This window comes from Phyllobates terribilis, unplaced genomic scaffold, assembly GCF_046119375.1.
Source record: "Phyllobates terribilis strain yellow unplaced genomic scaffold, ASM4611937v1 Scaffold_1__5_contigs__length_1240528914, whole genome shotgun sequence".
Classification (NCBI taxonomy): Eukaryota; Metazoa; Chordata; class Amphibia; order Anura; family Dendrobatidae; genus Phyllobates; species Phyllobates terribilis.
Genome location: NW_027362761.1, coordinates 714,870,848 through 714,898,786, shown reverse-complemented (window position 1 = coordinate 714,898,786; position 27,939 = coordinate 714,870,848). Strand labels below are relative to the sequence as shown.

At 43.5% G+C, this 27,939-nt stretch overlaps 1 protein-coding gene across 3 annotated transcripts in view; it reads right to left on the bottom strand.

Annotated features, from left to right (window-relative positions):
- ACSBG2 (acyl-CoA synthetase bubblegum family member 2) overlaps nt 1-27,939 on the bottom strand; it is a 73,210-nt gene that overhangs the window by 17,034 nt on the left and 28,237 nt on the right. For 2 of the 3 annotated variants that reach the window (XM_073686277.1, XM_073686278.1), the window contains exons 2-3: nt 6,586-6,697; nt 49-161 (exon numbers count right to left, since the gene is read on the bottom strand). In XM_073686277.1, coding sequence (XP_073542378.1) covers nt 49-161; nt 6,586-6,674 — 202 coding nt within the window. In that variant the 5' untranslated portion in view covers nt 6,675-6,697. Of the gene's footprint in view, nt 1-48; nt 162-6,585; nt 6,698-9,559; nt 9,753-27,939 lie in introns of those variants that run through there. The other variant, XM_073686276.1, reaches the window with a different exon arrangement.

The window sequence follows — 27,939 nt, the reverse complement described above, 5'->3', positions numbered from 1 at the left end:
TTCTGTGGAACAAAAAAAAAGTCAAAATAAGAACATAGGGGTGCATACCATCGCACTGAGCAGTTTCTGCTTTAATCTGTGTTTCATCTCCAAGTCGATCCATTTTGTTGACATCAGAAGGTTCAGGATTAATTTTGGTGTGTTCCTGCACAATTTCTTTGCTGTTATTTTAAAGACAAAAAATATTACACATTGTACAGGTTTTGACGCACCATCCTACCCAAGGCAGCCATGAAAGAATTCAAGCCAGGCAGGAAACCCAACTGCACTGTTGTAAATGTGCTAAAGCCTTTCTGTATTGTCGCATATACTGCAACTAACTAGTGCATGAACAAAGTGATTATCACTATATACTAGAGTATGTATTTTATTTTAAATCAACTTTACTGAAAAGATTACTGGAAAGGACGTGATCAGTATAAAGTACATACATTTTTGAGTAACAAGTAGACACCTCCATTGTTCTCTAGATACTAAATGAGATGAGAATCTTGCCTCACACAGCAGTCAGAGCTGTGAGCCCTAATCAGGTTGAGATGCTGTTCTGCAAAACTGTTACAGTGAGGAGGAATGATTACAGCCATTCTCACTGTGTGGCAAGCAGAGACTAACCCTTCTCTGCACAGCCACAATGACTGGAAGAAAGTGGCTACAAGGAAGACAAATTCAACTTCTTCCTGTACCCTCTGTTCCAGTAAGGCAGGATTGTAATGTTAGTTACCTGCCGAGTAACTATTTGAAGGTAATTTTTTTTTGAAGGGGTGGACAGGACAGGTTTTCTTTAACTACTTACTCTTCGTAGTCAAAATTACTTGACTTCCTATTTGGGTCCTTGCTCTCAGATAAATGCGCTTCTTCAAACATTTGCCATCGCAACTCAAGAGACATGGCGCTTACTCTCAACTGTTTGGGTACAGAAGTGTTGCCAAATTCTGATTATTCTGTCTCCTCCCACTTTCTACTTTGTGTTTTAAATGCATGCTAACGCACAAGAACATTTATGGATTAACCGGGAATTCTATACAGAAAGGACTAGCGACTCAAAGATCTGAATTTCTAGTCTCAAGACGCCCCAGTTCTTGTAGTTCGCTTTGAGGAGGAGGAGATACAGGTGCTTCTCACAAAATTACAGTGTTTTTCAGACCATAAGACGCACTTTTTTCCTCCAAAATTTTGGTGGAAAATGGGGGGTGCGTCTTATGGTCCAAATGTTGGGGAGGGGGTGTATATTTATGTGTGGTGGGGGGGTGGGGAGCAGTATGGGTGGAGGAGCGGGGCACAGGAGGCAGCAGCCGCCTGCTGCAGCCTACACTGTCCCCGCTGCTAAAGAAAATGAATATTATGGGGCGTGGGGAGCACTGAATATTCATGCTCCTTAATATCGGTATAAAGTGTAGCCGCGCTGCGACGACTGCTGCTGCCGGCTATCTCCGGTGCCCGCTGTTAAAGGGCATGAATATTCAACCTCTCTCCACTCCCATGTGCGTGGGGAGGGGGTGAATATTCATGCCCTTTAATGAGCGGGCACAGGAGATAGCAGCAGCAGCGCGGCTCCACTGTGTGCCGGCTATGAAGGAGAGTGAAGTCACTGCTCCCCGCACACACAGACCCGGCGTGGGGAGCAGTGACTTCCGGCAGCTGATCTCTCCTTGTGAGCCGTGCATGGCAGTGACATCATGCGCGGCTCACATGGAGAGATCAGTGCAGGCAGACCGGACGCAGCGCTGGAGGAGAGAAGAAAGGTGAGTAGCAGTGTATTTTTTTTAATGTGCAGCCGGACGGGGATGAGGGGTGCCATGCATGCCAGGACGGGGATGAGGGGTGCCATGCATGCCAGGACGGGGATGAGGGGTGCCATGCATGCCAGGACAGGGATGAGGGGTGCCATGCATGCCAGGACGGGGATGAGGGGTGCCATGCATGCCAGGACGGGGATGAGGGGTGCCATGCATGCCAGGACGGGGATGAGGGGTGCCATGCATGCCAGGACGGGGATGAGGGGTGCCATGCATGCCAGGACGGGGATGAGGGGTGCCATGCATGCCAGGACGGGGATGAGGGGTGCCATGCATGCCAGGACGGGGATGAGGGGTGCCATGCATGCCAGGACAGGGATGAGGGGTGCCATGCATGCCAGGACAGGGACCACGGGTGCCATGCATGCCAGGATAGGGACCACGTATAAAAGAAAGGGGGGCGGCAATAATATACCAGGATGGGGGATATTTTCAGAATTGGGGGACATTACCCCTATACCAGTGTCAGCAGAAGACCCCCTCCCCCTTAAAAGTGCATCATGACCACATTTTTTGCTTACATTTTTATTTTTTTATTTTCCTCCTCTAAAACCTAGGTGCATCTTATGGTCCGAAAAATACGGTAGATCAAAAAGTTAATTTCAGTTCTTCAATACAAAAAGTGAAACTCATATAGTCATTACAAACAGTGATCTATTTCAAGTGTTTATTTCTGTTAATGTTGATTATGGCTTTCAGCCAATGAAAACACAAAAGTCATTATCTCAGTAAATTATAATTAACAAAAAAAAAACACCTGCAAAGACTTCCTAAGCGTTTAAAGGTCCCTTAGTCTGTTTCAGCAGGTTCCTCAATCATGGGGAAGACTGCTGACTTGACAGATGTCCAGAAGGCAGTTATTGGCACACTCCACAAGGAGGGCAAGCCTCAAAAAGTCATTGCTTAAGAAGCTGGCTGTTCACAGAGTGCTGTATCCAAGCATATTAATGGAAAGTTGAGTGAAAGGAAAGTGGTAGAAAAAAGGTGTACAAGCAACAGGCATAACCGCAGCCTTGAAAAGGATTGTTAAGAAAAGGCCATTCAAAAATTTGGGGGAGATTCACAATTAGTGGACTGCTGCTGAAGTCATTGCTTGAAGAGCCACCACAAAGACGTATCGAGGACAGGCTACAAGTGTTGCATTCCTTGTGGTCATGAGTGGCTTGACAAACACCAGAAGCGTCTTACCTGGTCCAAGGAGAAAGACCTGGACTGTTGTTCAGTGGTCCAAGGTGTTTTTAGATGAAAGTAAATTTTGCATTTCATTTGGGAATCAAGGTCCCAGAGTCTGGAGGAAGAGTGGAGAGACACACAATCCAAGCTGCTTGAGGTCTAGTGTGAAGTTTCCACAATCAGTGATGGTGTGGGGAGCCATGTCATCTGCTGGTGTAGGTCCACTGTGTTTCATCAACACCAAAGTCAGCACAGCCGTCTACCAGGAAATTTTAGAGCACTTCATGCTTCCCTCTGCCAACAAGCTTTTTAGAGATGGAAATTTCATTCTCCATCAGGACTTGGCACCTGTCCACACTGCCAAAAGTACCAATACCTGGTTTAAAAACAGTATCACTGTGCTTGATTGGCCTGCAAACTCGACTGAACTTAACCCCATAATCTATGGGGAATCATCAAGAGGAAGGCAAGACACCAGACCCAACAATGCAGACAAGTTGAAGGCTGCTATCAAAGCAACCTTTGCTCCCATAGCACTTCAGCTATGCCACAGGCTAATCGCCTCCATGCCGCGCCTCATTGATGCAGTAATTGATGCAAAAGGAGCCCTGACTAAGTATTGAGGGCATTTACTGAACATATATTTCAGTAGGCCAACATTTCAGATTTTAAAAACATTTTTCAAGCTGCTGTTATGAAGTATTCTAATTTACTGAGATAATGACTTGTATTTTCGTTGGCTGTAAGCCATAATCATCAACATTAACAGAAATAAACACTTGAAATAGATCACTGTTTGTAATGACTATATAATGAGTTTCACTTTGTATTGAACTGAAATTACCTTTGATATTCTACTTTTGTGAGAAGCACCTGTATGAGTGGGAGACACTACATGTGCAGTTGGAAAGGTATGAGGAGATTTAGAAGAAGGCAAGGGAAGAGGACTTGTAGTAAGAGGGACTGGTTGACTGCATAGAAGACAGAGGACAGCTTTAGAAGGATGAGGAGTATTGAGAATTGTCTGTTAGCTTTAACTTTAACAAGTCACTCAAACTTGCTAGTGAGCCCAAAAAAAAACACAAAAAAAAACACCCACACAGCGGTAAGGTGAACATAGGACAGACATCTAGACCAGTGAGGAAGCGCCAGAATGAACATCAGCTATCACAGTGATTAAGACACTAAGGATAAAAGTGGAAACATCAGAAAGATATAGCTTAATCGGCAGAGATAGAAAGTGAAAGGCAATTTTGTGACAACCCTGTAATCAAATTATTTTTTTGGCAAGTAAACATCAGGTCTTTAAGTTACGGTGGCAAATAATGGAGAAAGCGTATTTATCTGCTTTAATGCAAATTTAAAAAAACAAAACATTTTTTCTTTTAGAAATCAGTTTTGCCGTTTTAGAGAAATCCATAGTTGAAATGGTATGCAGTGAGTGGTCAGTGCAGCGGTGACCTGTCAGTCACTGACAAGAGGCAGGGAAAGGGAGAGCTGTGAGTGCAATGTCTCACCCTGCTGCATTTGTAATTAATTAGCATATAGATTTGTACAAGAAAGGTAATGATTTAATCAGTATTAATACCCCTTTACATACATGTCATCAGGATTTTATACCCCAAACCGATGGCAGGATCCTTTATAAGTGGTTATGCAATTGGAGGAAAAACATTAAAGTAACATTTGGAAATATTTGTTAACAGTTTTGGAAATTGCCATTTAAGCAGTTGATGATAAAAATAAAATACAGCCTTAAAGTGTGCCTGGGACTGCACAATGTTACTTAACAGATTTTATATTCTGAACAGTGTGTATTGTTTAGGAAGCCACCATTTAAGCTGTTATGCGAGCAATATATGGGAGGGCTACATAATTTATAAGAGCAGCCTGTGCCCTTGCCATCACACTTATGGAGGGGGGCATATACCCCCAAAATGGTGTGCGTCACCCTGGCCTGGATGCCACAAAATGTAATAAAGCTGTGTCTGAGAGCAAGGGGGAGGTGCTCTAGTCAGGGGAACATTAGCATGCAGTACCTCCTGTCTCAGGCCAGTAGGGGGAGCAGGCTGCCCCTATAAAAGCTGGTGCTGGGGGCAGGGTTAGAGAGAGCTGGACGACCTGTCTCAGGATTCAGGTCCCAGAGCAGAGAGGGACAGTTGTATTGCACCCTAAGAGGAAGTGTGGCAGGAGGAGAGCCACAAGCCAGAGACAAGAGGCGAAGTGAGCCTGTCTTGGCAGATAGAGGACTTAATCTACCAGACTTTGGTGTCTGAGGCTGGGAGGATTCCACATTCTCCAGCAGATAACCAGTCCACAGGGGACTGTATGTTCCTTGGCCTAAGAAACCTGGAGGCTCTGCCACAACAGAAGGGACCAGCAGAGCCGTACAAGGCTGGGAGCAGAAAGGAACCCACGTCGCAGGCCATACAGGCGAGAGTACACAGAAAGCTCGGAAATGTGGGCTGTTACCCTATAAGGAGGAGATAGCCAGAAGGAGCACAGAAAGCACGGTAGGCCTACACCCTCACCCTGACCAGGGCCAATTTCCCCATTGCTCTCAGACATCCAGGTCCCCTCCTAGCCGGGACTGTTTGTGGGTCAGTTTACCTGTTCTAGTAAAGACCCTGGACTGCAACCTGTTGTCTGCGTGCTCCTTGCTCCTCCAGCACTATCAGCACTGGGACTCTCACCACCATCACTCCCACCATCCACTACACTGCCCTGGGGCCGCACTCATCCCGTGGGGAGTCACACCATCCCAGCTGCATACATCAGCCCCAGCGGTCTGCCTTGCAGTGGCGGTTCCTAAGGACCGCAAATCCACGGGTGGCGTAGTCGGACAATCAACAGCACATAACGGACTACCACTGGCCTAACCACCCTGAGCCACGGAACCGGGTTGCCACTACTACTCCCATCGTTCCCCTACTGCCCGGATCAGAGTGCCCCACGGCCCAGGGGGCGAGTCAGGTGCAGCACATCAGTGATACCACTGTTTTATAGTCATCGGCTATAAAAGGAAAATAAATGGAGGAAAAAGTCCAGTAATTTGACGACCAAGAGCAAGTAGTTAAAGGGGTATTCCAATCTCCAAGATCCTATCCCAATATGTAGTAGGTGTAATAAAATTAGCAAATATCTACAATTAGAAATTTAGTCTAGTATTTTTAATTCGCTAGGTCTTTCCTCATGTGCAGGCATTGCAGGACCTTAGGTATCCATGGTTACGACCACTGATTAAGTGATAGTTAGCTAGATGTTAGTGGTCGTAACCGTGGATACCTAAGGTCCTGCGATGCCTGCACATGAGGTAAGTGGCATAGTGAATCAAAAATACTAGACTACATTTCTAATTGTTTTCATTTATTATTGTTTTTATTATTATTCCTACTACATATTGGGATAGGCTCTTGGAGATGGGAATAGCCCTTTAATATTCCGGATGCCTAAACTGTTTTGTGGAGGACTATGTACACAATTACATGTAGTTGTTGAAAATACAATTATGTTACAGGAAAATACCAAGTTGTGTAATGACAGCATCTCCACCCAATTGCTGCAGATTGACAATGAAACAAAAATGCACTACACCTTACTTTAAGAAGGAACTTACTTTTGTGAGGAAGTTACAAATATATCATTCAAGCACACATCTTGTTCTGTGGTCTCATGTGGCTTTACACGTACTTCCATAGCAGACATGTCCGAATCACACTCCAGTGTCACTAAAAAGACGGGGAAAAAAACAAACCCAAAACATTATTAGTCTAAGTATAATACATATGATGACATCCCCATACACTCAAGTATTCAAAATATTTAAATATACGACTTAAGTATCCTACTATAGTCCAGCACCAGTCAGCTTTCCTAGCTTGAGCTCTACAGACTGAGTAATCACAGGACAACCCTGGTATCTGTCACTGCCAAAACCTTATACATCACGAATCATCTGTGTACGAGGAATTACATGTGGTTCCTTAAAGGGGTTGTCCAGTTAATATAACCTATCCACAGGTGATACTTACTGATCAGTGGAAGGCTGATGAACTCACATCAACTTGTAGCACAGGGAATTTTGATCCCTAAAGGGAAACTTATTCCAGTCACAAAATGGAGCGGCAGGTCAGATATCTGACCGCAGATCCATTCACTCTTTACAGGGCTGTTAGGAAGTAGAGTACAGTGCTCAGCAAACTCATATGGAATGAACGGTGGCATTTGAGAATGTGTTGTGTTTCCATTCTACCATGGATAGAAGTGCCCAGTTCTGCCGATTGGTGAGTATCCCAGTGGTCAGACCCCCACCAAAACAAGTTATCCACCGAAAACGTTAAAACACATCAGTGTCTTCAGTTGTTACACATTTAATTTAAAAAAACTAAGCAAACAGACAAATTACAGATTGTTGCATGTGCATCCAGGATTAACAAACATGCATATGGAGAAACTACCCAAATGTCCACAATCTGCACTTAAGAGCAGAGTTTGGACTGATCAGTGGGGAAGGGGGGTGGGTTTCCAACCTGTACTTAACCAATCAGCAATATGCAAGGTCTGTAATTTATATAAATCTTTAACAAAGTTACACAAATAAGTTAGCCCATGAGCAACACATTGCCTAGACATAAGATAAGTGACATGTATGAATAGTTGTTAGGTCTGAACGATCTCATGTCACATGTGCACTACCTCTACATTGGATGAGACCGCAAAGTGTTGCACAGATTTACAAAAACAGGTGACAGGGCACTTCAGTTTTCGAGATCAATGCGGTCTGGAAGGGATGTAGCCAAGTCACCTCCAGTAACCAGATATTTATAATCTATCCTGAGATTAGATTAGAAAACTTTGTAGGACTAACCACCAAGTGTTTACTGGGTAAGTCCGTAATTGCAAGGCATCATGAATGCAGGACTAAACAAAATTCTACAGTATTTTAAGTGTACACTGCAACATTGGTTTCATTTCCTGAATGCATGAATGACCATTATCATCACTAATTAGAGAAATGTATGACAGTTTTTCCATGGGAAAGACATTTGATAACCTGTTAAGACAGAATGTTGTACATGTACACACAAAGTCCTGAGTGGGTTCTAGCACATCAAGTATGGTATTCTGAGACAGGAGCCCAAGAACAAAACAATTTGCCTTCTCTATTGTAGGTCACAATTTTAAAATGGAACCCCTAAAGGGAACCATGGGCAGCACGAACTGGACACCCCCTGCATTATTGCAGCAGTGTTGATCCTACTGTGACATGCTGCAGCGTTTCAGAGAACACCTTGAAAAACCATCCGGGTACAATGCATCTCAGATGAGCTGTCCAAGGCTGGTCCCTGGCAGCTACTCTTCACCCTGATCCCCAGGATGTACAAATCTCTCTATGCATACATATTGAGATACCCATCAGCCATGCACAGCAGGGATGGGAGCAGAAGCCAAGGACTAGGCATCTGAGACATTTCCTGGCCAGCATTTCAAATTATGCCTACTCTGAAATGCATCAGAGTAAAACCTACTCTGCTACAACACAACAGGGAGTGTCTCATTCATTCTCCACATGGCTCAGGCAGCATGAATCTTCTGTCAGGTTCCCTTTATCTTAATTAATCGCTAGGAGCCTTCTCCATCAATGCACAGATGCGCAATTCCAGTAGACACCGTATAAAAAAAAAAAAATGTAACTACAACTATGTAAAAGGAACCTGTCACCAGGTTTTTGCTACATCAGCATAATGTAGCTAAAGACCCTGATCCAGTGAAGTATCACTCAGTTTACTGGATGCAGTAGTTGTGATACAAATCAGTTTTTAGATGCAGCAGAGCCCAGAAAGCCAACCATGCCCACACCCCTGATTAGCAGCTTTATGTACATTGTCAACAAGCTTCTAATCAGTGACAAGGGCAGAGTAGGACCAGGTTACATGCCAGCAGCTAGTCCTGTAGTTGATGATCTCCTGCTGACAAAACACCCATTGTACTGAAACAGCACACAGCCTACTAAGCGAAACATCCCCAAAATCAGTGTCTCAACTGTTAAGTCACGCTGCCCTCAGATTAAATAGCAAAAACCTGCAGATTCCTTTAAGTATCTCAAAACTATCAACACAACTGCGTTACCATAACCCAGATCGTGCGTTTTTTGGATCAGATTTTTGGTGATTTGGTCTAGTATTGGATAAATGAAATTCTCTCGAAATTATAGAATTCATTTTATTATTTTTTTTTTTTTTATAAAGAATGTGACAAAAAATTTTAAAAAAAATCCCATGTATAAAATTGCTAAACGTTATCTGGTCAATACAGACCAAAGCACTCTGTTCTTTAAAAGGGGTAAACAAAATCACCCATAGGTATAAAATGGATGGTGATTGCATACGATTCTTTATTTCAAATATAGATTTCATTAAAATAAATGATATATTTTACACACAATAGTACTATACTAAATGACATCTAGTTACTGCAAGATACATGAACGATGAGAAAGCTATTAACTACTGGTTTGCGTGTTCTGCTTAATTTCATATATGAATAAAGCACCTATTTAGTAGCAGTTTGGGTGTGTTCACAATACTTACATAGCATTTTGCCAGCCAAATGTTCCCTGCTGCAATGTGTACTGGTCAACCGTGCATCCACCTTGCTCCACGCTAGTAGATCTGACTGTTAAAAGCAAAATGCCTAGTAGTGGTGTGACATCACCCGGCTGCCTCTCTGTAATTGGAAGGCAACCATCAGCCCACAACACCATCTGCTAGTATGGCTACACGTCAGGGATGTGCAGATAGCCCTCCCCCAGCACTACGACACTGTGCTGCATCACAAGTTTCCCTGAGGATGTGCAGATCATTTCCTTTTCTACTAGTACACAGCTGAGGTTACTCTCGGTCAGATGAGAATAGAGATATAGAAATAAAAACGCCCAGCTGAAAGAAATGGCACAGGTGGCTGGAACAAGCTGGTAGCTAAAGCAGGATATTCTTATCAGGATAAAGAATAAACCCGACAAAACAAAGGACTTAAGCTAAACAAAAAACACATGACATTCAATACAAAATGCACACTTTTCATGACTGCAACTAATTACGTGTTAAAGCAGATCACCATAACTAGTTAGCCTACCTAAGGGGTTGCTTACTTTCAGAAAATACCATAAAATAACTAAAAACAAAGTCAGTAGGTGCTCATCCTTCCTGGGTCCAGCGCTGTCTCCCTGACACTGCTCCAGTCTACAGCAGTGGATTCACGTCAACAGTACACATCTCCGCTGTAGTCAGTCCCCAAGCTCTGTGACATGCTGGCTATGGCAGTAACACATGCTGTTGACAGGACACCACCACTGTAGTCTCACTTACCAAAGCAGCAGTGGGGAGCTTTTACTGTCATTTACAGTTTGAGGCACACTTTCCTGAAAGTGGACAACCCCTTTAAGGATTTATACAGTAGATTAAAAGATGGCTTATCCTTAAGATGGGCTTCAACTTGTGGCACCAACAGATCAGCTATTCAAGGGGTCTATTGCACTAGTCCAGCTCATTATTTTAGCAGCAGCTGTGTCAAATGTAGTTGCACTTGTCCCATTCAAGTAAACCAGCATTGAATTTTATTACCAGACAACCAATACTTTACCTATAACATCTGTGCCTTGTGATTAACAAAAGGAGATTTTGTTTCAGTGTTGCAAGCCCTTTAGGGTATGTGCCCACGGTCCAATGCGGCGGAATAGCCGCGCAGCTTCCGCATAATAAAAATAAATAAATATCTCCCACATGCGGAGCTTCCTCAGATGTTTAGTGTATGGGGAAAGTCCACATGTAGACCCGCAAGAGAAATAGACATGCTGAAGGTCTGAAAGACGCGCCGCATATCAATTTCTATGGGTGAGCTGCAGGTGCACAGAGACGCACAGTGAACATGGGATTTCCAGAAATCCCATCCACTATGCTGTTACATTTGGCCGCTGTGGGTTTGACACTGCAACACGCAGTGGCTTCTGATCATGTGCACACTCTTAAAAGGGACTCTAAACAGTCATTCTGCGCAGACAAATTAAGGCCTGCTGCTCAGTGCTTCACAGCGGGGCCAATGATTTAAAAACACCTTCTCACCCGCTTGTTTTCTCTCAATCTCCCCCCTCTGACAGCCATGGCTTCACAGGGCCAGAGAAGGGTGGAGATAGATTAACAACAAGCAGATGTGAAGGAGTATGTAAAAGACTGACTGTTTCGACCAAGTACAGGCGCTCTGCATCACGGCGGGGCCATTCTGTGCCAACAGTCCCTTTAAAGGACTTGCAACACCCTGGAACAAAATCTCCTTTAAACACCTTATTGACAGGGTTAATGCGAATTTGAGTGTAACGGATCTAGATCCAACACAGCTGTAGTCAAATCACAGTTCACTGGCTTGTGCCATCTACATTAGCAGCAGCCACTGAGCTCAGAGTGGCTGAAGCCGTGATGTGACATCAGTGCTGCAGGGAGATTACTACTACTACCTGGCTTTATCATTTTACATTACTGGAATAATATGGCATCAACTTATTCATGTGGCTTATAAAGTGCCTATATATTCTGATTTGCTTTACAGACATTTCCATCCCTATCCACATTGTGACTAGCAATCTGCATTCCCTGCATTCAAATAAGTCTTTAGAGTGTAGCAGGAAACCAGAGGTTACCCTGAGGAAATTCAAGCAGACATTGGGAGGAAAACATACAGGACCCGATTCACTCCTCTTAAATGAATCAGAAGAAGTGTCTGACCAGTGGTGGTGCGCCTCGCCACAAATCTTTTGCCAAAGACTTGAGGTATGTGTACACGGTGAGCAAACACTGCAGAATTGATGCAGCACAGTTGCGTGCAATCCACAGCGGCCAGATGTTACAGCATAGTGGACAGGATTTATACAAATCCCATGCCCACTATGCGTCTCCGTGCTTCTGCTGATCACCCACGGACACAGACAAGCGGTGCGTCTTTACAGACCGCAGCATATCAGAATTTCTCTTGTGGAGTCGCTGGTCTCCGCAAGAGAAATTCTATCAGTGAGATGTATAGGATGCGGTGAATCCGCATGCTTCAATGAACACATGCGGATTCACCTGCGTGCAGCGCTTTGGACGCAGCATTAAGTATGCTGCGCTCAAAGAGATGCCAATACCGACCGTGTGCACATAACCCCTTTACAACCCAAGGTGGTTGGCACGTTAATGACCAGGCCAATTTTTACAATTCTGACCACTGTCACTTTGAGGTAATTACTCTGGAACACTTCAACGATCCCCCTGATTCTGAGATTGGTAACATTTCATCGATATCACTTGCATTTGTGAAAAAAAACGGAAATTTGGCAAAAATTTTGAATTTTCAAAATTTGAATTTTTATGCCCTTAAATCAGAGATGTCACAAAATAGTTCATAAATAACATTTCCCACATGTCTACTTTACATCAGCACAATTTTGGAACCAAAATTTTTTTGTTAGGGAGCTATAAGGGTTAAAAGTTGACCAGCGATCTCATTTTTCCAACAAAATTTACAAAACCATTTTTTTTTAGGGACCACATCACATTTGAAGTCACTTTGAGGGGGTCTTTATGACAGAAAATACCCAAAAGTGATACCATTCTAAAAACTGCACCCCTCAAGGTGCTCAAAACCACATTCAAGAACTTTATTAACCCTTCAGGTGCTTCACAGGAATTTTTGTAATGTGGAAGAAAAAAAATGAACATTTAACTTTCACAAAAATTTTACTTTAGACCCAATTTTTTTTATTTTTTCGCAGGGGTAACAGGAAAAAATGGACCCCAAAATTTGTTGTGCAATTTCCCCTGGGCACGCAGATACCCCATATGTGGGGAAAAAACACTGGGCGCACGGCAGGGTTCGAAAGGGAAGGAGCGCCATTTGACTTTTTAAACGTAAAATTTGCTTGAGTAATTAGCGGACGCCATGTTGCATTTGGGGAGCCCCTGATGTGCCTAAACAGTGGAAACCCCCCACAAGTGACACCATTTTGGAAACTATACCCCTCAGGGAACTTATCTAGATGTGTGGTGAGCACCTTGAACCCCCAAGTCCTTTACAGAAGTTTATAATATGGAGCCGTGAAAACAAAAATGATGTTTTAGCCCCAATTTTTTTTATTTTCACAAGGGTAAGATGAGAAAATGGACCCCAAAAATTTTTGTGCAATTTCTCCTGAGTACACCAATACCCCATATGTGGGGAAAATACAGTGTTTGGGCGACGGCAGAGTTCAGAAGGGAAGGAGCATTGTGTGACTTTTTGAACGCAAAAGCGTCTGGAATCGAGAGCGGACGCCATGTCGCGTTTGGAGAGCCCCTGATGTGACTAAATAGTGGAAACCCCCCACAAGTGACCCCATTTTGGAAACTACACCCCTCTAGGATTTTATCAAGGGGTATAGTGAACATTTTGAACCCAGAGGCACGACACAGAATTTGATAACATTAGGTCATCATATTGAATAAGTTGTCATTCGTCTTAAGCGCAAGTGCTCACTACTTGAGTTTGCATCGGTACTCCGGTATGCACCATGTACCACGGGTGCTCAAGTGAAATACTCGAGTCCCCGCCTGCATGTTTCACGGTTATTAGACACCCCCAAAAAAAACATGCATGGATCGCTCGTGCATGGCAGGCAATCCCCGCGAGGTTTTTTTGCCCACAAAGCGTATGGGGCGGAGACTCGGGCACCCGCAATACTCCATGCATACCCGAGCACCCGATGAACGCAAGTGCTTGCTATTTGAGTTTGCAACACTAGTTGCCATATTTTTTTCTTCAAAAGTAAAAAAATAAACAAAAACCCTAACACCAACCCCAACCCTAACATTAGCACAACCCTAACGTTTATTTTTTACGCCGTTCCTAGTGCGGTATAAGTGATTAGACGACCTTATTCTTCGGGTCGGAGCGGCTACAGAGATACCAGAATCATATATGGGTTTTTATGATTGACAGCTGTCACACACTAAAAGACATTTTGTAAAGTCTAGTTTTTGCATCGTCATATTTTGAGAGCTATAATTTTTCCATATTTTGGCAGACAGTCATGTGACTGCTTGTTTTTTTGCAGGATGAGTTGACGTTTTTATTGGTGCCATTTTCAGGCATGTGACATTTTTTGATCGCTTTCTATTGCAGCTTTTTGGAGGCAGAATAAACAAACCAACAGTTCAGGAATGGTTTCTTTTTTACATTTTTTTATTCTACTCCGCGTGTGGTAAAATTGATAAGGTAGCTTTATTCTTCGGGTCAGTACATTTACAGCGTTACCACATTTATATCGTTTTTCTATGTTTTGGCGCTTTTACACAAAAGCTATTTTATAGAAAAAAATTTGCATCGCTTTATTCTGAGCTATAACTTTTTGATTTTTCAGATGATGGAGCTGTATGGTGGCTTGTTTTTTTGCGCGACAAGATGACGTTTTCAGCGGTATCATTTTTATTTATATTAGTCTTTTTGATCGCATGTTATTCCATTTTTTGTTTGGCGGTATGATAAAGCATTGTTTTTTGCTTCTTTTTTTTTTACCGTGTTCACTGAAGGGGTTAACTAGTGGGACAATTTTATAGGTAAGGTCATTCTGGACGCGGCGATACCAAATGTGTACTTTGTTTTTTTTTCATAATATTTATTGATTGGTACATTATATTTTTATTTTTGGTGGATTTTTTTTTATTTAATATTTTTACAATTTTTTTTTAAAAATGTTTTCACAGTTTTTTATTTGTTTACTTTGTCCCACTATGGGACTTTCACTTTTTTTATTCTGATCACCTGCATAGCATAGGGATGGAGCACCATCCCTGTGCCATGCAGGCTGTCAGCGCTGCACAGGGAATAGATTGTTTGGTCATGTACTGCACATGACCAAAAAAATCTTCCTGCTGTCTGGTGACCCGGATGTTGTCATGACGACATCGGGTCATCATGGCAACATCCGGGAAGCCGCGGCAGACCGCGCTGGAGGCCGGAAGAGGTGGTGAGTATCCCGATCACCTCCCCTTAGACACCGCAATGCTGCGATAGACTTCGATCGCAGCATTGCGGGGGTTAATGTGCTGGGAGCGGTGCAGGACTGCTCCCTGCACATAGTACCGGGTGTCAGCTGTGACAATCAGCTGACACCCGGCAGTGATCGCGCCCGCACAGCCTGTGTGCGCGCGCAATCACCATGACGTACTAATACGGGTCAGGCTCTTAAAGCCAGGGCACTGACGCGTATTAGTACATCATAGGCTTTAAAGGGGTTAAGGGTTTCCCGCGAACAAAAGTTCATTTTTATTATTAATCGCTGTGTTGACTGTATGGAACATGGTCTGATCATACCACATCTCCTGGGCAGGGAGGAAGTAAGAGTATACAGACATTACAACACAGGATAACAGCTGATTCTTTTTGGGAGGTAAAACATTTGCCTGCCTGTTTTTAAACAATGTTTTACTTCAAAGAATCAGCTGCGATCCTGTGCTGTAATGTCTGTATACTCTTACTTCCTCCCTGCCCAGGAGCTGTGGTATGATCAGACCATGTTCCTGCATGGTCTGACAGTCATTGATTAAAATTAACTTTTGTTCATGGGAAACCGTTGTGGTGTAAGGAACAACAGTCATGAATTTGAGGAGTGAAGGTTACAATCTGTCCACTTTATCAGAGCTGGGTGAAAATGGCATAACAAGTCAAATTTTAGCACAGCTTCGCATGGTGCCAAAATTTTGCAACTTTCCACTAAAATTCTGGCGTTAATCTTTTTTTTTTAACTAGGCCCACAAACTTCAAGAAGTGTAAACCTTTTCTAAAGCAACAGGTCTGCTGTACTTTAGAAGAGTTGAACACTCATGTGTTTGTAAAGCTTTCCATTTAAACTACAAAGCAGTAATCCTCACAGTAACTGCTGACAGTCATGTGACAAGACCAGTTCATCAACTCCAATAGAAAAGAAGCTTTCCTGTGAGTTTTACAACTGGATGAGGCTGAATGACTGGTCTGGTCACATGACCCTCCAGTTATTGACAAAAGCTGCACTAACAAAAGTAGCCAACATCTTAGGGTATACCACCAAGTTGAGGATTCCTGTCAGAGCTACTTCAAGGGCAGAGGAATAGTAAGGATCTAGTCAAACATTGGCGTGAAAACACTGCCACAAAGCATTCACAATCTGCAATGATTTTGTAGGTTACAGCAAATCATGGCAATCATAGCACATGACTAAATCCTAAAACAACAATGTCACCATTAGACATCTTCACCAATGGAGTTGAGGTACTTGCTCATGCAGTAACGTTAACCTCTTTGGATTCTATTCCAAATCTTAAGGGTGCACAATGTTAAAGGGCTGTCCAGAATTAGAAAAACATGGCTACTTCATCCAGAAGCAGCGCCACTCCTTAAGGTGTTCTCAGAGATGTAATACAATACTTATATTTAATGTGTTTATTATATTATACACACATTATATTATATATTACACACGGTGGTCCAAAAGCAGGTGGACAGAAAACATTTATTTTGATTTATATATAAAGTTATATTTACTAACACAAACATAACATTGACCATTAAATTTTATTCTGAATAATACAAAAGCCCTTAAATTTTATCAACACAGTTGCTCAAACTGTTTTCCATTACAATTTGCACAGCTTTGAAGTCTGCCTCTTACGCTTCGACAAACTTTTTTGCACAAGTCTCTTTGGGTATTAATTTCTTGAAATGCATCTCTTATGTAATTTTTCAAATCACTGACACTTTTTGGTTTTCGACTATAAGCTTTGTCCTTGAGTACTCCCCAAAAGAAAAAATCCATTGGGGTCAAGTCTGGTGAAAGTGCCGGCCAATCAAGTGGGCCTCTTCGGGCCAATCCATTTATTAGGAAATGTTTCATCAAGATACTCACGGACTACTCTTGAATAATGTGGAGGGGCCCCATCTTGTTGGAAATAAAGGTCATTTGAATTAGGCTGTTGCTGTAACTGGGGAACAATTTGATTCATTAGAATTTCGAGATACTTATCTCCTGTGACTGTTCCATCAGAAAATATTGGTCCTAAAACACCAAAACTAGAAATACCACCCCAAACATTGACACCAGGCTCATTTAGTTGTTGCTCTAATGTTAAATGCATGTTCTCATTATACCAGTAAATACAATTAGGTCTTATTATGGCCGGATAATTTGAAAGAAGCTTCAATCACTCCACATAATGTTATCTAAAATTACTGGATTTTCTTCAATTTCGTTAAGCATAATCTCACTAAATTGCAGCCGCCTGTCTGGATCATCCTCCAATAAACCATGAATTAGATGTGGACGATAAACTTTCCACCCAATAGATTTCAGGATTCGCATGATAGAAGCTCGTGAAATTCCCAATTCCAAAGAGGCTCTTCTGGTGGACTTTTTTGGACTCTGAACAAATGTTTCAGAAACAAGTTGTTTATTATCTTCCGTACAGACTGTTTTGGGTCGACCAGTTTTTGGAGCATTAAGGATTGAGCCAGTGGCATTGAATTTGTCACGAATGCGGTAAATGGTTTGTCTCTTTGGGGCTTGAGTACCAAATGTTTCAACCCAATTTGCTCTAACGGTTTCAGCATTTTGAGGTTTTTAATTATTTGCCATTATGTGTTATCTGAATTATCTGAAAAGAAAACAGATTTGGGGGAGATCCATCTGTGAAAACTAGATCTGTGAAACTGGCTCAGTTGCCCTTCGCAACCAGATTAAACCTTTCATTTTCCAAAGAGTATGTGAGGAATGAAAAGTGGAATCTGATTGGGTGCTAAGGGCAACAGCCAGTTTCACTTTACACCATGTTTGATAAATCTCCCCCTTCATAACCTTATTACACTTTGTCCACCTACTGTTGGACTACACACACTTGTTTTCTCTTTTAAAGCAAAAAATGTATGCTTTATGTAGGGCACTGTCAGAATTTTAAAGATGGCAGCTTTCATCTAGCCATTTTAGTGCATGGAGGACTTACTCCATGCACAAACTGTCAGGCTGAGAGAAATGGATGTTTTCTCTGTCAGCTTTTATCTTCTCCTTTAGTCCCGCTCCGCTCATTCCTCTGTTCAGTCAACCTGACAGGACAGTGTTCATGATGCTGACCTGACATCTGTCTTCAGCAGATGTTCTTTATGCAGCCTAGTCCACTGAGGATAGTCAAGATTTTAAAAGATGACAGCTGGCTAAAAATCGGTGCGCATCGGTCCTAGAATTCTGACAGTTCACAAGATACTTAGTGGTAATTGGATTTTCCTGATCCACAATGGCCCCATGGAGAGAGAAGATCCACCCCCAAGGACAGTACACCTATAGAATTAAAAAGGTAGAGCCTCTATAGGCTTCAGTGGTTTACAGAAAATGAGAGGTACTCCATTTAGTTAAATAGACACTAGCGATGAGCATGCTCATATATAGTGTTATCCGAGTATGCTCGGGGGTTATCTGAGCATCTTGGGCATGCTCGAGTCCCCACAACTGCATGTTTCATGGCTGTTACAAAGCTGCAAACGGGACTCAAACATATTACTTGAGCATGCACGGATAACACTATCGAAGCATACTCGCTCATCACTAACCAAATATATACATGTTCGGTAATATCGATATATTCGTAAAAAAATATATAATCCCCAACCCCCTTTTTTGTAACACCACCACAGAAGAAAAAAAAAGGAAGAGTAAGAAGGTAAGGGAAGATTAAACTGGTGCCATCGTTTGTTGGAAAATCCAATTACCAGTAAATAATCATTTTTCCCTTTCACACGACAGCACCATGGAAAAGTTAGTGAAATCCCTTAGGGAGGGACCACTGCTTGCAGGACTTTCCTCCCTAAAGAAAAGTCATTAGAGCCCAAGTCCAACCTACAGTACGAAAAAAGGTGGAAGGTGAAGATCACATAGCTGCCTTAAAAATCTGCTCGTGAGGGACATTAGCCTTCACTGCCCAAGATGTGGATACAGCCCAGGTGGACTGTGTTTTCAAAGTTTGTAGGGGGGGCGGGGGGGATCCAGACCCCCTGATGTGCATGCCAGTGAAATATCCGTTTTGACCCATCTGGCTAAACTCTTGACGCCACCTGGCCCCTGAAAGAGTAAAAAGGGAGGCTGAATTCCTGAAACTTCCCGTTGATGCTATATATTGTAGAAGCCACCCAACATCCAGAGAGTGAAGTTTATTTTCCTTTTCATTCTTGGGGTTATTGCAGAATTAAGGTAGTACCTTGTTTTGGGTCCTATGAAATACTGAGGCCACTTTAGGGAGGAAGGCCGGGTCAGGTCCAAGTATGACTAACTGCAAGGAAACTAGTAAACTGTTGGTTTGCCAACAGCCTGCAATTCTGCAATCCTTCTGGCTGATGATATAAGGGCCACTAAAAAGGACAGTCTTAGTATCCTAATTGTTTGAATGGGGGCTCTGGCTTTCAGGAATAGGTAGCGATTGCAAGTCATTCTGTGCTAGAAAGGTGCAATTAGCATTACATCCACCTTATCTGTCTGAATCTTCCTCAGCACTGTTGGCCACTTTTGAAGGAGGTTATCTGACATGAATGCCTGTTGTCCAGCAACACTTATGAGGTGGCCCCTTAATCCCAGCAGAGCTTGTAATAGAGCAAGTTTAATGGCCCTAGATCTTTCAGGTTTGATGAATTTTCCTAATTTGGCAACCACTTCCCTCAGAGAACCTTACCCTCTGTGTAGGCCCCCATCCAAAAGAGCTTGCATATGTAGCAATGATTTGTTTATTTATTTTATTTATTTCTATTTCCCCCAGAAGTTCTTTTTGTAGAGCCATCAGCTTAGGGATTTGTGTGTGTATGTCGAGATGGCAATTCTTCCATCCAGGTTCCCTTTGATTTCTTCTCCCTTTAAGTCAATAGCTTCCATGTTCAAATTTTTCCATTAAAAATGTATTCAAATTTTTTAGCTTTATAACCGTCTTGAATGATGGGTCTGGTTTCCTTCTTAAAAAGCAGACTAAAAACCCTTTTCCTATGTCTACTTCTGGGACCAAGGGGAGTATTCCCTTCCCTATTACCACCAAGACTTCCCATTCTAGGGCCTGTATCTTTGAGCGCTGGTCTTCCGGGACCATGAATCCTTCTGGGTAAAGGGTACCAACCTCTAGTTTTAACCCTTCGCTTATTGTGTCCAAGACCAACCGACTTATAAAGTAATTCCTCCTGCCTGGGAAAATATACTGCTCAAAAAAAATAAAGGGAACAAACAGAATATAACACAAAGTAAGTCAAACTTTTGTGAAATCAAACTGTCCACTTAGGAAGCAACACTGATTGACAGTCAATTTCACATGCTGTTGTGCAAATGGAATAGACAATAGATGGAAATTATTGGCAATTATCAAGACACCCTCAATAAAGGAGTGGTTCTGCAGGTGGGGACCACAGACTACATCTCAGTACCAATGCTTTCTGGCTGATGTTTTGGTCACTTGAATGTTGGTTGTGCTTTCACACTCGTGGTAGTGCAGCTCATCCAGGATGGCAGGATTGCGAGCTGTGGCAACAAGGTTTGCTGTGTCTCAGCGTAGTGTCCAGAGGCGCTACCAGGAGACAGGCCAGTACACCAGGAGACGTGGAGGGGGCCGTAGGAGGGTAACAACCCAGCAGCAGGACCGCTACCTCTGCCTTTGTGCAAGGAGGAACAGGAGGAACACTGCCAGAGCCCTGCAAAATGACCTCCAGTAGGCCACAAATGTGCATGTGTCTGCACAAAAGGTTAGAAACCGACTCCATGAGGGTGGTAGGAGGGCCCGACGTCCAGATGGGGGTTGTACTCACTGCCCAACACCGTGCAGGACGCTTGGCATTTGCCACAGAACACCAGGATTGGCAAAGTCACCACTGGCACCCTGTGCTCTTCACAGATGAAAGCAGGTTCACACTGAGCACATGTGACAGACGTGACAGTCTGGAGACGTCGTGGAGAGCGATCTGCTGCCTGCAACATCCTTCAGCATGACCGGTTTGGTAGTGGGTCAGGAATGGTGTGGGGTGGCATATCTTTGGAGGGCCACACAGCCCTCCATGTGCTCACCAGAGGTAGCCTGACTGCCATTAGGTACAGAGATGAGATCCTCAGACCCCTTGTGAGACCATATGCTGGTGCGGTTGGCCCTGGGTTCATTCTAATGCAGTACAATGCCAGACCTCATGTGGCTGGAGTGTCAGCAGTTCCTGCAAGGTGAAGGCATTGAAGCTATGGACTGGCGCGCCCGTTCCCCAGACCTAAATCCAATTGAGCACATCTGGGACATCATGTCTCGCGCCATCCACCAACGTCACGTTGCACCACAGACTGTCCAGGAGTTGGCGGCTGCTTTAGTCCAGGTCTGGGAGGAGATCCCACAGGAGACTATCCGCAACCTCATCAGGAGCATGCCCAGGCATTGTAGGGAGGTCATACAGGCACGTTGAGGCCACACACAATACTGAGCCTCATTTTGACTTGTTTTAAGGACATTACATCAAAGTTGGATCAGCCTGTAGTGTTTTTTTTCAAGTTTAATTTGGGGGGGGGGGGGGGGGGTGACTCCAAACCCAGGCCTCCATTGGTTAATAAATTTGATTTCCATAGATTTTTGTGTGATTTTGTGGTCAGCACATTCAACTTTGTACAGAACAAAGTATTCAATGAGAATATTTCATTCATTCATTCATTCAGATCTAGGGTGTGTTATTTGAGTGTTCCCTTTATTTTTTTGAGCAGTGTATATTTTTCTTCCACCTACCTGGGTTCTGGCATCATTGTCTCCTGGAACAAACAAACAAACAAACAAACAAACAAACAAACAAACAAACAAACAAACAAACAAACAAACAAACAAACAAACAAACATAGTTGGTGGCCCTTGAGGACTGGAGTTGTTGCACCCCTGCCCTATTGAGTTCTTACCTCTTTCTGGACTCCTTCCATTTTGGGTCCATTTGTCTCGGGGACATGACTTATCTGTTCTCGCTCGATGGCTGAAGGGTTTTTTTTTGAACTTTGGAATGCTGGTTAGTGCTAACCCATTTTTTTGAAGTCTTGTCCAAGATTTCATCCAGGGTTGAATCAAAGAGGAACGCGTCCTCACATGGTATCCAGAGTCTGGATTTAGAATGAAAATCCCCCATCCAGTTCTTAAGCCAAAGAGCCCTTCTGGCAGAGTTCAAAAATGAGCATTTGCAAGCCATAAGCTTAACAGCGTCCACAGACGTGTCTACCAGGAAATCCGTTGCCTTCACAATAGTTGGGAGGCTTGCAAGTAATTTGTCCCTCGGACACTTATTCCTAATTTGGGATTGCAGTTGATTAAAGGGGTTGTGCGGTACTTTATATTACCCCCATGTATCCCCCCAGGTCCCCAAGACTTTGTAAATACCTTCTGCTGTTGATAATGCCTGTGAGCGGCGCTATCGGTGGCCGCTCACAGGCATCACGTGACCCCCGGGGTTATCCAGTACTTTATATCACACCCCCCCAATGTATCCTCCCAGGGCCCCTAAGAATTTTTGTTATTACCTTACGTTGCAGATACTGCCTGTGAGCGGCGCTATCACTGGCCACTCACAGGCATCATGTGACCCCTGGCTGCAGCCGGCTCTGACATCCGCTGATGTCACGACAAGTGCTGGCAGCAGCCAGGGGGGGGGGGGGGGGGGGGCACGATCTTCCTGGTTCCAGGTGGATGCCAGGCTGTGGCTGGGGTTACACCCCCCCCACACCCACAGAAAGTGTGCAGTGGATGCAGGGTGTGACGCGGGGCAAGCCCACCCACAACCCACCGCAGGGACCCCAGCACTGAGTAACACCTCACTTGTCATGACATCAGCGCGCAGTCACCGATAGCGCCGCTCACAGGCATTATCAACAGCAGAAGGTATTTACAAAAGCCTTAGGGACCTGGGGGAATACATGGGAGGGGGGGGGGGGGGCGGGGGAGTAATCTAAAGTAGTGCACAACCCCTTTAAGCCACACACACAGTAAGATATTGCTGTGAAAGTGGCCACTATGTTGAGTTTAAAGGCTGCTGCCCGAGCCCCTGATTCCCAGGCCTTCTTTAGAAAACTTCCTGCTTTCCTATCTAATGGGTCCTTCAACAAACCTGCATCATGTAATAATTTTACTGTATGCAGATAACATTTTCTTTTTACATAGTGCACATTCCTTATGTTTTGGCCTCTGCCTTCATACGCCTGTCCTATAATACATACAAGTAAAAATACAGGCATTTGGATGATCTGTGCAGGAGAGCCCCTAGAGACGCACAAACCTGATGCGGGAACTACCAATGTCGGCAGTGGTGGTTCTTCCATAGGCTCTCCTGGCTGGTTGCTGTTATGCATTTTGGAATAGTCCTCCAGCTAGGATGATTTTGCCATGAGGAGTTTAATTTCTTCTCCTGCCAAAATTAAGTCACCTTGACCCCGGAAGTGATCTCCACACTTCTTGTCCCAGCTTTTCATAAAGGGCTGCAGGGAGCGCCACCACATGTCAGGCTTCCCCCACTGGTTGGCCACCAGGGATATTACTCCCCCGGAGAGACACTGCCCCAAACCAGGCCATGATCCCCTTACTGGGGCAAAGTTGCAATGTCAGAACAACTCATAGTTGGGTGTAGTGCCAGTTATGAAAGAAAGTCCAATTCTGATCAACCCCTGTAATATTTGGCTTTGTGCAATATTTAGTTTACACATTTCACTGGCAATAGGAATTTGTCTAGCCAGGCTAAGTTGAGCACAACCAGAGACCATACCATTTCACAACTGAGGGCAATTGAGACACTTTGTCCTTCTGAACTTTGACATGCAGACAATTCAAATTTAGAAATATGCTGACTTTACATTACTACTTCACTTGCAGACAAAAAGTAAACAGCGAAACAGTAATTAACAAAAGGTTAAAGTTAATTTCCACTGACTTTAAAGATTAGGCTATTACACAAAAATAAAAATGACAATTCTTATGTCCATTCAGTGTCAGAATAGGGTGCCAGGAGCCAACAAATAACATGGATACTGAGGGCCCAGAGTAAAGCTACATGCAAAATCTGATTATTATATAAATGCATAGGTGAATTTGTGAACAAACTGGGTAGTTTATTAAATGAATGATGAGATGCTGCTGCATGTTTAACTACTGCATTAAAAGAAGTTGTTGACTACTGAGGGCATCAATGCTTGATCGGCCAGGGGCCTGCAACCGGCACCACCAAGCAGCTGTTATCGGAGTCGGGGGTACCCGCCGGCCGCAAGTACTTACTTACGGTGCTTAGCCGTCAAGCTGTAGTGGCCGCTGTAGGTACTGCACAGCCACGTCCCAAAGAATTGAATAGGAGGTGGATGTGCAGTACCCTGCGGTGGTCACTACAGCTAGACGGCCAAGCACAAGTAATCCTGGCCGGCGGCCGCCGTCATGGATAACAGCTAATCAGCGGGGGTGCCGGGTGTGGGAACCCAGCCGATCAAACACTGGGCATCAATGAAATAAAGAAGTTGTACACCAAGTGTACTGTGCCAAGCAGAGTCTGGAGGGGCAGGGTATGCCCAAGGGCACAGTGATTGCTGTTGCAGAGGGTACGACCGGACTAATACATTTTCAGCTGGATGTGAGTCTGAGGATGCACATTCAGCTTAAATGCATTGTGGTGCAGAGATCCACCCTAATCCCAGCATCGCATTACACATCAGCCAGAGGCCAGCAGCTGATTTCTGCGTGAAAGTTACTGGCAGCACATGGAAGTGACGTCATGAGCTGCCCATCATTTGCAGTATGAAGTCAGCTGCTGGCTACAGAAGAGGAAGGTCCGGTGAGTAGAATTTAAAATTTTTGGATACATTAAATAGCAGCAGAACAGGGGACAATGAAACACGCATGTCCTTGTAGGGTTTAGAACACAAGGGCCCATATATCAAGCCAACATGCTTTGGCAGGTCCAAATATTGCATCAGGGTCCATAAGACTAGTTACTTCACTGGGTATGCCCAACTCCTGCACAGGCACCCAAAGGGGGATTCACCTATTCCCCTATGGGCCAGTCTAAGTGAGAAAAAAAAAAAGGAGCCGACTCCTAGCTCACTGAAGGGTTCAGAGGCCAATTGAGTATTATAGGAGGGTCTGCTACCTTCATTTTCAAAATATCACCTGTAAATTACTAAAGTAAAACTGACTGCAACAACTCAGAAGACAGCTTGCTAATTGAAATATTTGATACTACTACAATGACTTATGAATTAATCTATAAAGGCTGTATGATACAGAAAGGAATTTGAGGGGAAAAAAACAAAAAAAAAAAACTAAGAAAATGTTACTTTGCAGTAACTAGCTAGAGTTGCACTCTAACAATAATTACCATAGACCACAATCTAGCAGAGAGCCACCTCTTTCAATAAGTGGTGTCATTGTTTTAACTTGTTGAATAGGGACTAGCAGACCACATTTTTACCAGAGCGGTAAACATACTATAAAAACAGGTGCAGAATATTTAGAAAGTTTAACATCCATGGTTTTTACAAATCAGCTAAAGGGCCTAGACAAACAGCAGATCCAATATATAAACCTATAAAAGATAACACTTAAAGTGGAATCAATCCCAAATTCAATAGAATAACGAGAGGAAAAAGATTCTCTGTTACATGTACCTCAGCTAGTATATAAAGATATATTATTGTAGCATTTTATTGGAGGCAAACAGAAGATAAAAAAAAAACTGGGGGAGCAGTTTTATGAAAGAGTAATAAATTTTATTCAATATCATAAAAACACATGAGACAAAAAGGATCATATAAAAGGTAGGGTGAGAAACACTGCAAGGACACTATGGTAAAAGATGTAAAAGTCTACCATAGTGAAGGAAAAGGGGAGACAAGGTCCCAAGCAATTTGCAAGTTTATGGAGTATCCTAGTAGTTACACTAAACAATAGAGTGCATTCACCAGTGTTTATTGGTCTGTATTGAGACGGCTAAATATATACCGAATCCATCATTGAATGGGTGCAAACTAGTCCTATCTAGGACTCAAATCCGCAATAAAATTTTTTTGAATTACCTTGTGACATGTTTTTCAAAATGAAGCGGAATACGGTTTGGGACTGGGCAATAAACAAACAGCAGATCCAATATTCTTCTCCATTTAAAAAGGAATCTGTCAGTTCATTTTTAATGGACCCTACAAATAGTATCCTGAAATAGGCAGCCCTTTCAGAACATGTAACTGATTGCTATACGTTGCCCTGTTATGGTTATTGAATTTTCCACAACTTGCTAGTTGCGCGCTGGCTAGTCAAGTGTATGTAAATGTAAAGTGAATATTCATGCCCACCCCTCTCTGTGCCAGCATCAGTGATTGGGTGCAGTCAGACTGCTGTATTACTTGTTGCTGGAGATGAGTGACAGGTCTCTCCCCATGTACAAGTGAGTGAAAGATCTGGCAATAAACTAGTCGCTCTGAAGAGTCAGCAGGCAGCAGAGCCAGACTAGTCTCTGGTCCTGGATTTTTAAAGTATTTTCTCGATAATGCTCGGGCATTTCAGAGATCACAGTATATCTGGATTCATGCTGGCTGCATGATTGTAGTGCCTCTTGACAAGTTCTTTTTTAGGGCAGCAGATCATAACAGGTCTGCTAAACTACATCATGGGACAGCACCGCGATCTTGAGTATGAGTTTGATTGCAAAGAAAGTCTTTACTTACCGGTAATGGGATTTTTCAGAGACCATGACAGCACCACGAGAGAGGGGATCCACCCACCAAGACAGGAAACCTACAGGCTTAAAAGGGGTAGCCCTCTCTTCTCACCTCAGTTTGTATTACAGAGCATTGAGAGGACCACCAGATTAATAGACATAGCAAAACAGTTCTATAAGGCTATGTGCCCACGATGCAGAAATGCTCAGGATTTTTCCTGAGCGTTTCTGCATCTCCCTGGCAGAAAAAACACATGCGGATTGTACATGCGTTTACCTGCCAGGGACATGCAGATGTGAAGCGTTCTTCACATGCATTTCCGCATGCGGGTTGACAAGCGCTTTCCAAGCGATTTTAGCATCATTTGGAAAGTGCTTGTCAACTTGGTCACACTAAATAAATCCATGCAAACGGCATGGATTTATATAGTGTGACCCCAGAGAATGTAAAAAAATAAAAAATAAATCTATACTTGCCTTCCGACGGCCCCCGGTGTCTTGCTTCACTCTGTGCTGACTGCCGGCAGATCACGGTACACTGCACTGAAGGACCTGCCGACGTCAGCGTCGCGTGACCCGTCACATGACTATGACGTCAGCGCAGGTCCTTCAGTCCATCACGATTTGCCATTATGAGGGGAGGAGTGCACCGGGGGCCGCCAGAAGGCAAGTCATTTATTTTTTATTTTATTCTTTTTTTCACAGTTTCTATGGTACCTGGGTCTGGATGAGAGTCTCCTCTAGACCCAGGTACCATCCGCACATTGGAACGCGTGGATTGCGCATCTACATATACAGTGATGCGTAATCCATGCGTTCTAATGCAAGTCAATGGCGGCGAAAACACAGCACTTACGCAAAATTGGTAGTGCTGCGTTTTTCCCGCAATGATAATCCGCAATGGAAATTTCAACAGCATGTGCACAGCACATACGGATTATCATTGGGGAACATGGCAGGCCTTCTACCATGTGTTTAAGAGTTTCTGCAGCAAAGCTTAAAAAAAAAACACATCGTGGTCACACAGCCTTAGTCACCAACTTAAGAGTGAAAATTAATAAACAAGGAGTGCTCCCACCAATGTGAAGGGAGGTAATACAAGGGTGCTGCCATGGTCTCCGAAAAATCCTGTTACCGGTAAGTAACTTATGACTATCGGTCGACCATGACAGTACCACGAGAGAACAGATGAAGACGTTTAGGGAGAGACTACAGCTTGGAG